Source organism: Primulina tabacum, chromosome 18 (assembly GCF_025594145.1).
Source record: "Primulina tabacum isolate GXHZ01 chromosome 18, ASM2559414v2, whole genome shotgun sequence".
NCBI lineage: Eukaryota > Viridiplantae > Streptophyta > Magnoliopsida > Lamiales > Gesneriaceae > Primulina > Primulina tabacum.
The window spans coordinates 19,820,419-19,838,440 of record NC_134567.1 but is presented as its reverse complement, the minus strand read 5'-3'; the positions used below and the strand labels follow the sequence as shown (position 1 = coordinate 19,838,440).

At 40.1% G+C, this 18,022-nt stretch overlaps 1 protein-coding gene across 1 annotated transcript; it reads right to left on the bottom strand.

The window, feature by feature from the left end:
- Positions 1–448: 448 nt before the first annotated feature.
- Positions 449–1,808, bottom strand: LOC142532339 (uncharacterized). Its single transcript, XM_075638657.1, has 2 exons — positions 1,452–1,808; positions 449–1,327 (listed from the first exon to the last, which is right to left on the bottom strand). The coding sequence occupies exons 1-2, from the start codon at positions 1,806–1,808 to the stop codon at positions 449–451; spliced, it is 1,236 nt and encodes a 411-aa protein (XP_075494772.1).
- Between the last annotated feature and the right edge of the window lie 16,214 nt (positions 1,809–18,022).

The window sequence follows — 18,022 nt, the reverse complement described above, 5'->3', positions numbered from 1 at the left end:
CTTGAGCATCACGCAGCATGGAGGGCCAAGAATAACCGGCGAGCAGCACCTTCCTTGCCAACGCATAAGCCCCTAAATGATTTCCACAACATCCCTCGTGAACTTCTCGGAGCACATAATCAGCCTCTTGATAACTCAAGCACCGAAGAAGCGGCCCTGCAAAAGACGTTCTATATAAAACTTCTCCGATCATCACATAACGCGAACACTGGGTCTTCAACTTACGAGCTTCGCGAGGGTTATCAGGAAGCTTTCCCTCTTTCAAGTAATCAACTATGCCAGTCCTCCAATCCTCTTCCTCTTGTTCAACTGCGGGTGAACTCGTGTGAGGTGTGAGTTCAACTTGAAATACCACATCTCTAGTCTTCCAACTTCCCATTGTTCCAGCCATTTTGGCTAGAGTGTCTGCCTTTTCATTTTTTTTTCTGGGAATCTATTCAAATGTAATCTATGCGAATTTCTCTCTGATTCTGTCCACTTCTCGAGCATACTCAATAAGCTTCTCATCTTTCACATCATACATCCCCTTCATCTGTTGTGCTACCAACTGTGAGTCAGAAAAAATAAGAACCCGGGTAGCTCCCACATTTCTGGCTGCTCGCAGTCCTACCAACACAGCCTCATACTCTGCCTCATTGTTGGATGCTCGAAAATCCAATCTCACAGCCAACTTCACTTCCTCTCCAGCCGGTGAAATCAATACTACTCCCACCCCACTTCCATCCTTCGACGAGGAACCATCCACATACACCTTCCAAGGGTCTTCATTCTCCTGATGCATGGTCTCAGCCAGAAAATCGGCTGAGGCTTGTGCTTTGATAGCTGTTCTAGGCTCATACTGGGTGTCATACTCTCCCAGCTCAGTAGTCCATTTTACCAAACGGCCAAACATATCGGAATGAGTGAGGATTCTGCCCAATGGACTGTTAGTTAGCACCACAATTGGATGAGATAGGAAATAGGGCCTCAAGCGCCTCGCTGTCATCACCAAAGCCAAAGCCAATTTTTCCAACCCTGAATACCTGATTTCTGCCCCTTTGAGTGCATGCGAAACGTAGTAAACCGGCTGCTGAACTGATCCTTCTGACTTGACTAGGACCGAGCTCACAGCTCCTTCAGTGGCAGATAAATATACCCACAAAGGCTCATCTGCTGCTGGTTTGGCCAGGACAGGAAGCTCAGAAAATACCCTATCCATCAGTCTCTGATACGTGGCTCCGGAATTTTTGAGTCCGAAGGGCATGACCACGTAGCAGAAAGTTCCTTCAGAGGTAATGAAACTCACTTTATTTTGGGCCTCCACGGCCAAAGGGATTTGGTGGTATCCCTGATAAGAATCCAACATACACAAATATTGATGTCCCGCTGTGGAGTCCACCAACTGATCTATTCGAGGCAGAGGATAACAATCTTTAGGGCATGCCTTATTGAGGTCTCTGAAATCCACACACATCCTCCATTTCCCTGAACTTTTCGGAACAAGAACGACATTCGAGAGCCAAGTAGGAAACTCGAATGTGCCCAGCATTGAGCAACTCCCTCACTTCTTTTTTAATAACTATATCTTTCTCAGGCCCGAAATGTCTCTTCTTCTGCTTTACGGGACGAGAATTCGGTAAGATGTTCAATCGGTGCTCTGCTACATCTGGGCTCGTCCCTGTGAGCTCTTGGGCTGACCAAGCGAATCCGCTGAGCATAGCTTGTAAACAAATAATGAGTTCTTCCCTGACTTTTGGGTCAAGGTCAGGGGCTATTCTGAGGGTCTTCTCATCGGGCCCCAATGTCACAATCTCCGTCTTTTCATCCATTACCTCATGAACCTCCCTCACTACCACGGGCAACCCGCTTCGCCCCCTTCTAATCATATTGACCTCCACATGAGCCCTCTTCCCCTATTCTTTCACTATTCCTTCATAACATCGTCGTGCAACTTTCTGGTCTCCACATAAGACTCCCACCTCCTTTCCCACAGGAAATTTCAACTTTTGATGATACATGGAAGCTACGGCCCTGAAATCCTTTAAGGCTGGCCGCCCCAGGATTCCATTATACGATGAGGGGGTATCCACCACGGTAAATGTTATCATCTTTGTTACCCGCCGAGAGTCACGTCCCAAAGATAGGGGAAGAGTAATCTGACCCAGCGACGGAATGGCATGGCCCGCGAACCCATATAGAGGAGTGGAGACTGGATCAAACTCGAATCCTTTCACCTTCATTTGATCCAACGTGCTCTTAAACAATATATTTACAGAGCTCCCATTATCAATGAAGATCCTTGCCACATCGTAGTTGGCAATGGTGGCCGTCACCACCAAGGCATCGTTATGAGGAGCCACGATGCCTCGAAGGTCTTCCGGCCCGAAGCTGATGACAGGATCTTGGGGTAAGTCTGCACCCCGGGATATCTCAAAATTCTCCAACCTCCTTCCGTGCGCTTTCCGGGCTCGCCCAGAGTTTCCATCAGTAGCACCCCCCGAGATCATGTGAATCATTCCTCTCGTGGGGTGGTTATCTTCATCTGCTCTCCTCCTTGGTTCGACAGGCTCCCGAGGAGCATCCTGACTCCGCCCTTCTCTTCTCGGCTCTCCGACCCTCTGGTTGATCCAAGGAGGACCTCGACCCCGCCTAGGAGACGGGCGAGGTTTTGGTCGATCCCCGGATGAGGATCCCTCTCGTCTGTCCATCGGAGGCATCCTAACTCCGCCCTCTACTCTCTGCGACTTCTCCCACCTTCCCTCTGGCTCCCTTACGTCCATCACTTTATCACGATTTCTATTGAGAGGAACATGGGACGAGAATTGTCCTCTACTTCTAGTTCTGTCCTCCTCTTTTTCCCCCGCACCCCTCTTCCTTCCCCCTTTCTCCACTCCATCAACTCTACTTCCTCCGGGCCGGTTCTCCATCCTTCTGTACCGTTGGGCATCCTCCAAGTTTACATACTTCTCAGATCGAGCCAACAGATCATCGTAGCTCGACGGAGGCTTCTTGACCAGCGACTTAAAAAACTCCCCTCCTCTCAGGCCTTGGGTAAAGGCACTCAAGCCTTGGGTAAAGGCACTTATCATGTTGTCCGGGGTAGCCGCTGGTATCTCCAGCGCTGCATTGTTAAAACGCTGGACAAATTCTCGCAAAGTCTCAGACTCTTGCTGTTTCATCACGAACAGGCTCAAATAATTTTTCTGATGTCTCTTGCTACTGGCAAACCGGTGCAAGAAAGCGACTGAAAAGTCCTCAAAAGAACATATTGAATTAGGCTGCAAGGTGTTAAACCACTGCTGGGCTGACCTCAGCAACGTGCCCAAGAACACCCGGCATTTCACTCCATCTGTATACTGATGCAACAAAGCCGCATTCTCAAATCTCCCCAAATGCTCTTCGGGGTCGGAATGTCCATCATATTCTCCAACATTCGGTTGTCGGAAACTCGGGGGAAGTCCTTCTTCCAGAATGGCAAGCGAAAAAGGACTTCCTTTCTTGGGGGCCGGCGCTCTGCTTCCCACCTGTTGTCTCAAAATCTGTATTTCCTTCCACATCTCTCCAATCTCTGCATTCCCTTCGCTTGGGAGGGGCTGGGTCTCTTCAATTCTGCTCTGCTGTCCCTCAACATTTTCCTCTCGCTCCTGGCGAGTGGCCTGCTCTTGTCTCCTGATGGGGTTGTTCCTGCCTCGCCTCAGCGTGAGACTGTTCGGGTCCCCTCTGAGGACGCGATGACGCTGAGTTAACTCTTCTACTCCCTCTCCTCCCTACCATCTCTACGTCTCAACTCAAATATTCCCACAGACGGCGCCAAGTGATACTCACGTGAAATTTAGGGTCCGATTCCAGCAAGTGTCACTAGTCCAGACGCAGGTTTTGAAATTACCCTGAGCCTGAAATCACAAATAAGATCGTTAGGAGGGGGCCAGGAGGGTGTCCTTGCGTAGCCCCTCCGACGCTCAAGTCAGAGACTGAGGATATATGGGGGAGCAGCTAAAGGTGCTGCTGAAAACAATATAATGAATGAATTAACTGAATACTCAAACCTGGTATTTATAGGAGGATACCTGGGCCTTTGATGGGCTTGTCTTTCATTTGGGCAAGGGATGGTCCAAGGGTAGTGGGTCCATCCATGTCTTCCATCTGGGCTAAGCCCATCCACGGGGTATCAATTAATTACATGTTAATTAAATGTGATTAGAGTAAGTGACCTCACAAAGAAGAATCTAAATCTACTGAGGGTTCTTATTGAGTTGTATCATAAGTTTGACACTTATCCTTTTGCGTGAAGGTGGATCGTCAGGGTGGGGTTTAAGAATAAATACATGTTGATAGATGTGTTTCTTGATCCTAATAGAGATCTTATGTTGAATGAACCCATTATAGTCACTCAATTCAATCAATCAAAAAAGCAATCAAAGATAGCATTCAAGCGAAATTTTGGCGAATGTGGTCTAGCATTGTCTCAGAATTTTTTTCAAGATGTCTGCTCTTCCTTTGTTTTCTTAGTTCGTGAATGAACAGTAGTTGTGATTATTATAACTTTAGTTTATGTGCTTGTGACTTGCCGTGTTCAAGCTTGATATATTTTTGTTATTCAACAGTGAAGTATGTGAATTCAATTACAAAAGTTTTCATTTTCTCCACCATATAAATGAACAAAACCAGCTACCAAATTGTAAACATTAAACTCGTTATTACAAACGAAAAGATTTCACTTCCAAGAACGGAAAGCGAATAAATCGACAAAGAACAGAATAAGCATAGGTAATTACAATAAAAAAAATATGAAGAAGTTCAAATGCGTACTTGTTATCTACCGATTAGAAGTATTCGTATAACGAAAGGAAGGCTTCGATTCGAAACTGGTGGCAACGCAGCGGCTGGGACTCCTGCAAGGTATGAAGAAGGCAATATAGGGTTTGAGTGTTTTATACTGGATGGATCTTTTCATTATAAAATTTTCACTATTGGGCTAAAATATTCCGTCAGCCCATAAAACCACGAGAGATGTTCGAATTCTCACATCTTAGCCCAATCCATAAGATGAACCCACATCTCAGCCCATGATATAATAATTAGTTCTCATAAAAAAATAAAAGGCATGATATTCGTAGCCCAGGCTGACGATTGAGTGATGGAGTAATGACGTCACCTCTACGATGCCTAAGGCCCACTTTCGATTTGGTCACGCGTCTATGGTCATTACATGCAATAATAGGTCTTTTGTGAGACGGTCTCACGAATCTTTATCTGTGAGATTCGTGAGACGGATCAATTCTACCGATATTCACAATAAAAAGTAATACTCTTGGCATAAAAAGTAATATTTTTTCATTGATGACCCAAATAAGATATTCGTACCATAAAATACGACCTGTGAGACCGTCCCACACAAGTTTTTGCCTACATGCAAATGGCGACAAAGAACTGATTGACCAAGAGCTGTCTTTAATAAATTTGTGCTTCTAATTAAAGCCCGAGTGAGTCGTCAATTTCTGTGATCCATTCCTTCCTAGTTCTGTTCGTTTAGATAAATAATATTGTGTTTATTAAAATATTTGCACAAAGACTACAACAAAATAACTTATTTTGCTGGTCATTTAAATAATTTCGTCCTCATTATCCACGCATAAAGTGCGATAAACTTTATGTTGGGTCAAAAAATAGATAAATAGATCCAAAGATAGTTTTTATTAAACTATACTGTTTTTTTGTCCTATACATTTTTATTAAACTATACTGTTTTTTTGTCCTATACATTCCCTTATTTAATAATAAGATTGCAAAAGCAATAGCCATGCATGCAGCATGATAAAGGTTTAATGTTCTCAGTAGAAGATTGATAACAATCAAACCTGACGAATGAAGCCATCGATAGTTCCCAATTTTCCCATGGCGATGGCCATTTGACCAATGTAGTTGGCAACCACTACAAGAAAAATATAAATCAACAATATATAAACGATAACGGTTTTTAAAAACCGTTGTCTTTCATGTGTCTACGACAACGTTTTTCAAAAACCGTTGTCTATGAACGTTTTTTTTGGACTGCAACAACGATTTTTGAAAACCGTTGTCAAGGAGCTTTTTTTTTGGGCTACAACAACGGTTTTTAAAATCCATAGTCTTTCGGATAGTTTTTTTGGGCTACAACAACGTTTTTTAAAAAACCGTTGTCTATATAAGATTCTGTCAATGATTTTTTAACTACGACAACGGTTTTTTAAAACGTTGTCGTTTTTTAGTGTTTTATTTGGTTAACGACAACGGTTTTTTGAAAAAACGTTGTCGTAGTTTCTAATTTTTTAAAAAAAATCGGTTAAAATTTGCGACGTTTTTTTTAAACAGTCGGTACATTTAGCGACGGTTTAAGAATAACCGTCGCTAATTTAAAATCAGCGACAGTTATAAAGTAACCGTCGCTAATTTAAAATCAGCGACAGTTATAAAGTAACCGTCGCTAAATATAGCGACGGTTTTTAAAATAACTGTCGCTAATTCAAATTAGCGACGGTCCATAAAACCATCGCATTGTTAAATTTGTGAAGTTTTAAAAAAACCGTCGCATCATTTAGCGACAGTTTCAATAAAACTGTCGCAATTTTAAATTAGTGACGAAACAACCGTCGCTAATTTTAAATTTGCGCAAGTTATTTTCAAACTGTCGCTAATAGCAACGGATATATATAAACTGTCGCAACTAGCGACGGTTTTACTATATCCATTGCTTTTCGCGACGGTTTATACAGATACCGTCGCTAATTGTAAATTGTCTATAAATAACCGCATCCTTGGTCATTTCTTCCCATAACAAATTCCTCTCTTCAACTATTTTCAGTTCTTGTTTAAAAAGAAAACTATTTTCAATTCTAAGTGTAAGATTATAAATAATATTAATATAGTAAGATTGTAAGGTTTTTTTGTTAGGTTTATTTAATTATAACAGTAAATTTTTTTTTATTTTACGGAAAAATATAGCGACGGAAATGATATGGCAAACCGTCCCTAATTAGCGACGGAATACTTATAAATACCGTTGCTAATTAGCGACGGAACATTGTTAACCGTCGCTGATTTGCGACGAATATTATATGAGAAACTGTCGCTAATAGCGACGGTTTTTGTGAAAGACATCGCTATTAGCGACAGTTTATTTTAGACAAGCCGTCGCAAAATTTAGTTTAACAACGATTTTTCAATGCTAGGACAACAGTTTCACCGTTGTCTTTAGACGTCTACAATAATGGTTTTTCACCGTCGTCTTTGAGCGCACCATTTAACCACAGGGCCTTTAACAACGGTTTTACAAGACCTACGACAACGGTTTTTCACCGTCGTCTTTGACGTCTACGACAACGGTTTTTCATCGTTGTTTTTGAGTGCACCATTTAACCACAGGAGCTTTAACAACGGTTTTATTTTACCTACAACAACAGTTTTTAACCGTTGTCTTTTGCCTTTTTTTTGTAGTGAACATTTCCGGATAAACTCGATGGGCAAAGAGATCCATCTAACGTCTCTACCAAGGACTGCTGCAATGACTCCATTCCCTGTGACAATGCATCTTCTGCATGTTGAGAAGACTGTTGCAAATTGTTCATGGCCAATAATTGTTGCTCAGTTAATGGTTCCAAATGATTTATAAGAAGCACCAACCAGTAAGGCTGTAGTATATATGACACTCGTTTCTGAAAAGGAGCAGCAACAATGTTAAGTCGAGGCAAGGAAAAACCTTTTTTCCGCAAGACGAAATTGTCCGTATATAGTGCTATACTGTTGTAAGCAATCGTCCCCAAGATACAACGACTTCAATTCGAGATTTTGCAGCACTACAAGTCTCGAAACAACAAACAAAATATGCAGGAACTTTCAAGTATATAAAACGAAAATGAGTGCAGCAATATGACAAGAAATTCGAAAATGATCAGCAGCCTATTGAAATGGTTTGAGGAATTATTTTTAGATGATCACCGGATGCGACGAAGAGGCACAACTTTTTCGACCGGATGTGTAGAAGAGGCACATTCTTTTTTACATGGGATGCATTGGTTAATCAAGGGACATGTAGTGTGGTTGAAAACCACCTTTTCGAGGCAACCATCTGGTGAAAAGATGAATGGATGCACGCACAGCTTTCCAGCGCAGATTTCCAGAAAGGCTCGTGCATATGCGCGCCTTGTTCTGCCCATGTATGCAAAAACCAGCAAGTTACGCGCATGTGCGCGGATTCTAGACGCGCATATGCGCGGCATCTTCTGTAAAATGCTCTCACATGCGCGCTGGCTTCTGTTTTTCCTGTGTAGGTGCTTGTCAACAAAATTACATTCAAATAAATTTTGTCCAAAAAGATTAATATGGTCAAAAGACCGCATCGGACCGGGCCGGGCCGGGCCGGGGCGAGTCGAGCCGAGCGCGCGCGTGTGTTTCACCAAGACACAGCCTATTAGCGTCTTTCCCCTTTCTAAAAACTTCTGGTACCCCTTGGAGCCCAAACCCCTGACTCAAACTTAGAGTTTGTAAGGAATACCCAAGTTGTCTCCTTTTCTGATGTGGGACAAGTCCCACTCACTTTTCTTTTCAACACTCTTTTTAATTCATTTATACCAACAATCCCCCACATAAATGAAATTAGTGCATGTATGCATATTTACTTGAAAGCTCTTGTGAATTATTATTGCATTAGGATATGTAGTTTTTAACTTTGAACCTTCCTTATTAACATACTATAGGATTTACTAGTTGAGTAGTGACATAATGTCTTGAACTAGTCAACCGTTTATGTAAACCAAGTCAATATTATTTACACAATAATAATTCTAACATATTCTTGTTTCTCATGTTGTGTCCATTTCGGCCCTGGACCATATCTTAGATTCATAAGTGTTTTTTCATTGAAGTGGCCATTACTTCTCACTTATATAAGTGATCTCCTAACTAGAGTATCCTGCCATACCCTACCCATAGGTATAGGAATCATTAAAAGAAAACTTAACCTCACCACATGTTGCATGTCTTTTCTACTTGGATTTTGTAGGAATGAGTCTTTACTTACTCCAAGTACTCAAACTAATATTTATAACTTAGTTGTCCCATTGAACCAAGGTATGGGATCTCCACTTCACAAGGTTGGGTTACCGCTATAAATATTTTATTTTGTGGGTTTTAAGTACATTCCTCTCAACAGTTTGTACATTTGATCTCTATTTATTCCTTTAGTAAACGGATCCGCTAGGTTTTCCTTTGATTTTATATATTCAACAGAAATAATCCCGTTCGAGATCAATTGTCTTATGGTATTATGTCTACGTCGAATGTGTCGAGACTTACCATTATACATACTGTTTTGTGCTTCTTCCTATTGCCGATTGACTATCACAATGAATGTTAATGGAAGGCACTGGCTTATTCTAACAAGGAATATCTTCTAGAAAATTTCTCAGCCATTCGGCTTCTTCCCCAGCTTTATCTAAGGCAATAAACTCAGATTCCATAGTAGATCGAGCTGTGCATGTTTGTTTAGATGATTTCCATGACACTGCTCCTCCACCTATTGTGAATACATATCCGCTAGTGGATTTGGAGTCTTTTGTATCAGATATCCAATTGACATCACAATAACCTTCTAAGACTGCAGGATATTTTGTATATATCAAAACATAGTTCAATGTATATTTTAAATATCCAAGCACTCTTGTTAAGGCTTTCCAATGTTCCTTACTTGGATTACTTGTGAACCTACTTAATTTGTTCACTGAATATGCAAGATCCGGACGAGTACAGTTAGTCAAGAACATTAGACTACCAATTATCCTTGCATATTCAAGTTGTGAGACAGGATCTCCTCGATTCTTTGCTAAGTGAACACCTAAATCTATAGGTGTTCTAGCAGGACGACTGTTTAAGGCACTAAAATTTTCAAGTACCTTTTCAATATAGTGGGTTTGTGATAAAATAATTCCATCAGGTATTCTAGAGATTTTAATCCCTAATATAATATCACATAGCCCCAAGTCTTTCATTTCAAAAGACTTTTTCAGCATATTCTTGGTATTTATAATCAACTCATGATTACTTCCCATAATCAACATATCGTCTACATAGAGGCACACAATAACATAGGCTTTTGCATTACCTTTAATATAAACGCATTTATCACATTCGTTGATTTTGAAACCATTTGACTTCATTGTGGTGTCAAATTTTTCATGCCATTGCTTAGGTGCTTGTTTAAGTCCGTATAGAGACTTGACAAGTTTACATACCTTCTTTTCTTGTCCGTGTACGACAAATCCCTCGGGGTTGTTCCATATATATTTTCTCTTCCAGTTCTCCATTCAAGAAGGCTGTCTTCACATCCATTTGGTGAATCTCAAGGTTATGCAACGCAGCAATAGCTATGAGAAACGAATGGATGTAATCCTAGTTACTAGAGAGTATGTGTCAAAGAAGTCATATCCTTCCTTTTGTTTGAACCCTTTAGCTACCAATCGTGCTTTGTATTTATCTATAGATCCATCTTCTTTGTATTTCCTTTTAAGGATCCATTTGCATCCTAAAGGCTTACATCCCGGAGGGAGATCAGTCAACTCCCAAGTATAATTATGCATGATGGAATCTATTTCATCATTTATTGCTTCTTTCCAGAAAGGAGCTTCTGAATTGGATAGAGCTTCTTGAATAGTTCTTGGTTCATCATTTAACATGTAAGTCAGAAAATCAGGACCAAAGGACTTTTCAACTCTAGCTCTTTTACCACGTCTTGGTTCTTCATTGATTTCTTTAGAATCAATAGTAGATTCATAAGAACGTTTAATAGAACATTCTTTTCTTTCCTTACAAGGAAAGTTGGTTTCAAAGAATATTGCATTCCTTGATTCCATAATTGTTCCTTCATTAATATCAGGAATCATTGACTTATGTACCAAAAACCTATATGCGCTACTATTATATGCATATCCAATAAAAATGCAGTCAACAGTTTTGGGTCCAATTTTAACTTGTTTTGGACTTGGGTATCTCTACTTTAGCCAAACACCCCCACACTTTTAGGTATTTGTAAGATGGTTTGCGACCCTTCCATAACTCATATGGAGTTTCATCTTTCCCTTTGTGTGGTATTTTATTAAGAATGTGGTTTGCAGATAATATTGCTTCTCCCCACAGGTTTTGAGGTAAGCCAGAATTTATTAACAACGCGTTCATCATCTCCTTAAGAGTACGATTTTTACATTCTGCAACTTCGTTTGATTGAGGTGAGTATGGTGCCATAGTTTGATGAATTATGCCAGAGTTAGTGCAAAATTCTTTAAATGGTGCGACATACTCTCCACCTCTAGTCACTTCGAATCATTTTGATTGTTGTACTCAATTGATTCTCAACCTCATTCTTATAATTTTTGAAAGCTTCTATAGCTTCATCCTTGGTTTTCAATAGATAGACGTAACAAAACCTGGTGCAATCATCAATGAATGTTATGAAATACTTTTTGCCACCTCGATTTTGCACAAGTTTTAAATCACATACGTCAGTGTGAATTAATTCAAGTGGTTTAGTATTTCTTGTCACAGAATGGAATGGAGTTTTGGCCATCTTTGCTTCAACACAAATCTCACACTTATCTCGTGGATTTCTTTTAAATGCAGGTAGCACATTTAAGTTTGCAAGTGTTTGTAATGTGTTGAAATTAACATGTCTTAATCTTTCATGCCATAAATTAGAACTTTCAAACAAGTAAACAGAATCATTAACTTTATTCTTCGCCTCGTGGCGGTAAACATTCATTACATTCATTTTGAAGAGACCATTATCTTGGTACCCTTTTCCTACAAATACTCCATTCTTAGTTAGGACAAATTTGTCCGATTCAAACACAAGTTTAAAGCCAGCCTTACTTAACAAGGATCCAGAAACCAAATTCTTTTGAATGTCTAGCACATGCAGCACATTCATCAATGATATCTCTTTGTCGGAAGTCATCTTCAATACCACTTTGCCAATTTCTACGACCTCAGACGTCGTAGAGTTCCCCATAAACAATTTCCTATCACTTACAGTAGTGTAGGATGAGAACATTTTCTTTTCAGCACAGATGTGGCTAGTGGATCTGGTATCTACCCACCATTCCCTTGGATTATCCACCAAATTGGTTTCAAACACAACTGCGGACAGAACAAGTTGTGATAGATCTATTGGTACATTCCTATCTTTGATGACATTGGCTTGCCTTAGTTTCTGATGTTTGTTGTCTTTCCTTGGAAGACGACAGTCCTTGGCCATATGATTTGGTTTGCCACAGTTGTAGCAAGTTCTTTTGAACTTCTTGGTCTGCCCTCGTTTCTTCTCATTTGTAGGGCACTTTCTCTTGTGACTAGTACTAGATTCTGTCAGGTTTGCCTTGGCTTCTGCCTCCATTACTCTTTTGTGTGTTTTGGCTTCAGAAATTCGACTATCCTTTTCAATTCGAAGCCTCACAATCAAATTTTCAAGTTTCAACTCCTTGCGCTTGTGCTTAAGGTAGTTCTTGAATTCTTTCCACATTGGTGTCAATTTCTCAATTATGGCCGCCACTTGAAATGGTTCATTGATATCCATCCCCTCTACCAATAAGTCATGAATAATAATTTGAATTTTTTGTACCTGGCTTATTACAGATTTGGCGTCCACCATTTTGAAGTCTAGGAATTTGCCAACCCCGAACTTCTTGATTCATGCGTATTCTGTTTTGTCTTTCTTTTCTAAGGAGTCCCATAGTTCCTTGGCGATTTTAATAGAACAGTAGACACTGTATAATGTGTCATCGAGGCCATTGAGTATGTAGTTGCGGCAGAGAAAGTCACTGTGGTTCCATGCATCGAGAGCAGATCTTCGTTGGGTGTCAGCATCATCCGCAGCAATGACATGGGGATCCTCCTTTTAGGAATCGCGATAGGCTTAGAGTGGTGAGGTAGAAGAGCATTTTCTGCTGCCAACGTTTAAAGTCGGCACCAAAAAACTTTGCAGGCTTTTCTCCGTGTGCAGGAGCAGCAGGGATGGTATGCACTGGCGCAGGATCAGTAGGAGGAGTCGACATTTTCAGAAACGAACGAGAAAAGAACAGAAATAAGTTTCGTCTTGCGATTGTAGTATATATGACACTCGTTTCTGAAAAGGAGCAGCAACAATGTTAAGTCGAGGCAAAGAAAAAATTTTTTCCGCAAGACGAAATTGCCCGTATATAGTGCTATACATTGTAGGCAATCGTCTCCAAGATACAACGACTTCAATTCGAGATTTTGCAGCACTACAAGTCTCGAAACAACGAACAAAATATGCAGGAGCTTTCAAGTATATAAAACGAAAATGAGTGCAGCAATATGACAAGAAATTCGAAAATGATCAGCAGCCTATTGAAATGGTTTGAGGAATTATTTGTAGATGATCACCGGATGCGACGAAGAGGCACAACTTTTTCGACTGGATGTGTAGAAGAGGCACATTATTTTTTACATAGTATGCATTGGTTAATCAAGGGACATGTTGTGTGGTTGAAAACCACCTTTCCGAGGCAACCATCTGGTGAAAAAATGAATGGACGCGCGCACAGCTTTGCAGCGCAGATTTCAAGAAAGGGTCGTGCATATGCGCGTCCTTATGTGCGCATATGCACGCCTTGTTCTGCCTTATGCGTGCATATGCACGCCTTGTTCTACCCATGTGCGCAAAAACCAGCAAGTTACGCGCATGTGCGCGGATTCTAGACGCGCATATGCGCGGCATCTTCTGTAAAATGCTCTCACATGCATGCTGGCTTCTGTTTTTCCTTTGTAGGTGCTTGTCAACAAAATTACATTCAAATAAATTTTGTCCAAAAAAATTAATATGGTCAAAAGATCGCACCGCACCGAACCGGGCCGGGCCGAGCCGAGAGCGCGCGCGTGTGTTTCACCAAGACACATCCTATTAGCGTCTTCCCCCTTCTAAAAACTTCTGGTACCCCTTGGGGCCCAAACCCCTGACTCAAACTTAGAGTTTATAAGGAAGACCCAAGTTGTCTCCTTTTCTGATGTGGGACAAGTCTCACTCACTTTTCTTTTCAACACTCTTCTTATTTCATTTATACCAACAAAGGCCAATACTCATAATCTAGAGCGGCCTATAAGTAAAATCAACAAATTGAGAAGGGCGTTCAATTTTATGAAACATGGTGATATAATATCACATCGTCACGCTGTAGTAGCCCGAATTCTTCTAAATTAACTAAACATGATTAAATGTCTTTAATTAAGTAAATCATGTGTTAATTGACATTGGAACCGCCATAGCTGATTTCAAAAGACATGCCTGACGTCAGAAGTCATGGAAGCCTAGGTAGTGGCTGAACAGACTTGGCTGAGCAGAAGTGGCTGAGCCGAACTGGTGCTAGGGAATAAGTCCGAATTGGTGCTAGAGGATAAGTCCGAACTGGTGTTAAGGAATATGTCTGAGCTGGTGCTAGGGAATATGTCTGAACTGGGTTGTTGGTTAGGGATCGAAGTTGGGGGTCGGGATAGTGAGCTGAGGTGTCCAGTAACGTGTTACAAGTTGGGACAGGTGTCTTTGTGCTTGTGGCCGTGTGACAGGTGGCCGGACAGGTATCAAAGTGCTTGGCATTATGTTGACACGTCCATGCATAAAAGGGACTCGGGAGTCCCGAACTAAGGTCTATAAATAGGCCATAGGATTTATCACTATGAAGGGGGTATTGTGTGTTTATAGGGCAAGTTCTAGTCATCTTAGAGAGCAGCCCAGACAGAGCTGAGCAGTGCAGACAGGTCAAAGCTAAGCAGTCCGAGTTGAGCAGTTCGGACAGAGTAGAGCAGCCTGGGCAGGTTAGATCAGAGCAGAGCAGCCCGGACAGAGCTGAGCAGTCCGAGAAGGTCAGAGCAGAGCAATCCGAGCAAAGCAAAGCAGTCCGTACAAAGCAGAGCAGTCCGAGAGCTGAGTAGAGTAGTCCGAACAGGGCAACTAGGGGAAGCAGTCAGGGAACGAACTGTTCGAACTTGGACGAGTTGGACTCAGAGCATCGTCATCAGCCGGCTGATGACAGACGAAGGCTTGGACTAGACCTGGTTGTTCTGGTTTTTCCTGTGGATTAGGATTGCAGTGACAGAGGTACAAAAGTAATATCCGAGATATCCTGGTCGAGTATACATTCTTATATGTGTTGCATGATTATTTACTGCATTGATATATGTCATATGATGCATGCTATTATGTCGCGCTTTATGATGCATGTTGCATTTCATTTTGAGCCGTATCTCCTTCATGATAGCCTTTACTGTTGAACTGTATCTCTTTCGAGATAAGCTATATCTTGTGGGGCCGCTCAGCCCTGTCTTGTGGACGCATAGACACCGAGAGTACACAGTGGCCGACGGGTTGGGAGGGCTTCGGTGATCCGGGACATTTCAGGTCCAAGTCTGATCTTGTAGTGGATGTAGTGACCCAGAGGAGTACCACACGGCACTATCCACTTGGCGCCTCTAGACTGAACATGTTGAGATCTTTTGTGATTCATGTTTCTTGACTACCCTGGTATTGTGTCATAGCATGTGTATATCATATATGTTTATATAATCATGCTTTTGTACTGGGTGTTCTTATCGCTCACATCCTCAGTTTTGTTTATCTTGGACACCCCATTCCCACAGAGCAGGCCTCAGGAGGAGGAAGAGGACGTTGAGTAGCCGGTTGATTTAGTTTATCAGTATTATGTTGATCCAATATGATTGTACCGTATATTTTAGTTTGAATTATTCTGGACTTCGATTGGATTGTATAACTATTCTTTATTGAACATTTTTGCAATTATCTCTGATTATTGTTATTTAGATTAATTGCATGCTTAGCTCTTGTTTAGTAGGTGATTCTGGAACGGCTATTCCTCACAATAGCTCCTTGTGATGCATCATATATTAAAGTTTATGGTTTCCGTTGGTGCAAATCTAATCACCTAAAATTTCCAGGTCACTACGCATGCGGTTCACATACAAGACAAAAATTGAAAATGAAAAATAAAGGTAACATATATTCAAGAAAATTATAACCTCCTGATTTGGGTCAATTGTACTGCATTGATTTAGAAAAATCTAGAATCTTATGGAGAAAAGGAGTTCTGTTTTTTTACTTAATTTGTCTCATTTCTATTCAAGGCATGCTTTATCTTCTTATTAGTAGACACTCTTCTTCTTATGTCCTTAAGCTTGTGCTTTTAAGCAAATGTACATTCCTTTTTTTTAAATTTTAGTCATTTTTTCAATGTGATATTGATTTGACATCAATGTCACGCTGAGGTGTATTGTTCCACGTTAGTACTCCAGATGAAAATAAAAAATATAGGATTAAGACTGAAATTTGACAATGTAGATGACCAAAATGGAAAAAAAACATAGATAACCAAAATTTCATTTTTCCTAATAAAGCATGATAATCTACATAGTTATGGTACATAACCAAATGCTTGTCATTTTAATTAATCATAGAGTAGATGGTAACATACAAACTAAATCTTTTAAGAGTAGGTATCTTGTGAGACGTTGTCACGAATCTTTATCTGTGAGACGGGTCATTCCTACCGATATTCACGATAAAAAGTAATACTCTTAGCATAAAAAGTAATATTTTTTCATGGATAACCCAAATAAGAAACATGTCTCACGAAATACGACCCATGAGACCATCTTACACAAGTTTTTGCCATCTTTTAAACTAGACAATGGTCCAACGACTCTTCTTAATTGATGTTCCACATAGTCAGTATGATAGGCAGAGAATGGCACTCATATGCTAATACGAAGAACAAATCTTTAACTTTTTAATATTCCAACTGCTGAATCAAAATGCAACAAAAGGATAATAAACAGAAAAAATCTTGTTTCATTAATATGTACAAACTGACCACGAAATTTTATGAGAAGAGAACCCAGTTATGCAGCTTATGACCAGAGGTTAGTAATAGGAGAGAACTACATAAGACAGAATGAAACATTTGAAGCAAAAAATGAGACGCAAATGATTCGCTTACTAAAAATCTAACCTTCTTTCTCAAGAGGATTTTTCTTGCAGCTTCACGATTTTGAGCAAGCCTCCGTAAATTCTGCATGAGGTAGTTGAGATCGCACATCTAAATTAAATTAACTACAACGGCGTTAAATTAGGAATTCAAAAACCTTTTGATCTCTGGACTTATCGTTGCCATTGGAAGCCACCGATGCCAACAAAGTATTGCTTTCAAACTGTCGAGGAAACAAATTACTTCATCAATTTGATAACAAGCCATTGTTCTTACTTTACCAAGATCCACTTTGAAATATGAATACTCGTGGATATATGGAGAAAACCTTTCTACATCTCTTTGTCATGTTCCATAAAACAACAACACTATTTTTTTTTTTTTTTGCATATCTCTTAGTATAAAAACGCTTTGGAGGTTACTGTAGTGCCCAAATTCAGTACACGTATAACTCATGCATTTATTTAATTAGTAATCATTTAATTAATTTTAAAATGAGTTTTAAGCCATGCATGATTTATTTGAATGCATTATTTTAAATTATTTATGTATATGTGATGCACGTTAAAATGTTTTTCGAGTTTCATAGTTTCAGGCGTTCATTCGAAGCGGGATTGAGGAAAAGACCCGGTGACGATTTCTGGCAATTTAAAAATGTGGTATTTTATTTTAAGTTATGGATGAGCATTTTAAATAAAGTTATTTAGCATAGCATTTTAAAGCCTAATTTACGTATGTAGTGGTTTAAGAGTTTAAAACTTTTAAAATTAGCCTTTTGGTGTGTGTTATTTTAAATTAAGAGTTTGTTTAAAATTTAGTGTGTTTTATTCCAATTAGGGGATTATATTTAAAAAGGGTGTAGATATAGTATTCTATTTAATTTGTTAATTGAGTAACATTTTAACTAGCATTTAAATTAGCATTTTATTAGTATGTTAATTATTTAATTAAGCCAAATTTTAATCCCCTAATCTAGCCAAACACACACACTGCACGTAAAACACACAACA

Coding starts and splice junctions, on each gene's coding strand:
- LOC142532339 (XM_075638657.1), bottom strand. CDS start 1,808: ATGGATGAAAAGACGGAGATTGTGACATTGGGGCCCGATGAGAAGACC. Junction 1,328..1,451: donor AGTTCAGGGAAATGGAGGAT/GTGTGTGGATTT, acceptor GATTCTTATCAG/GGATACCACCAAATCCCTTT.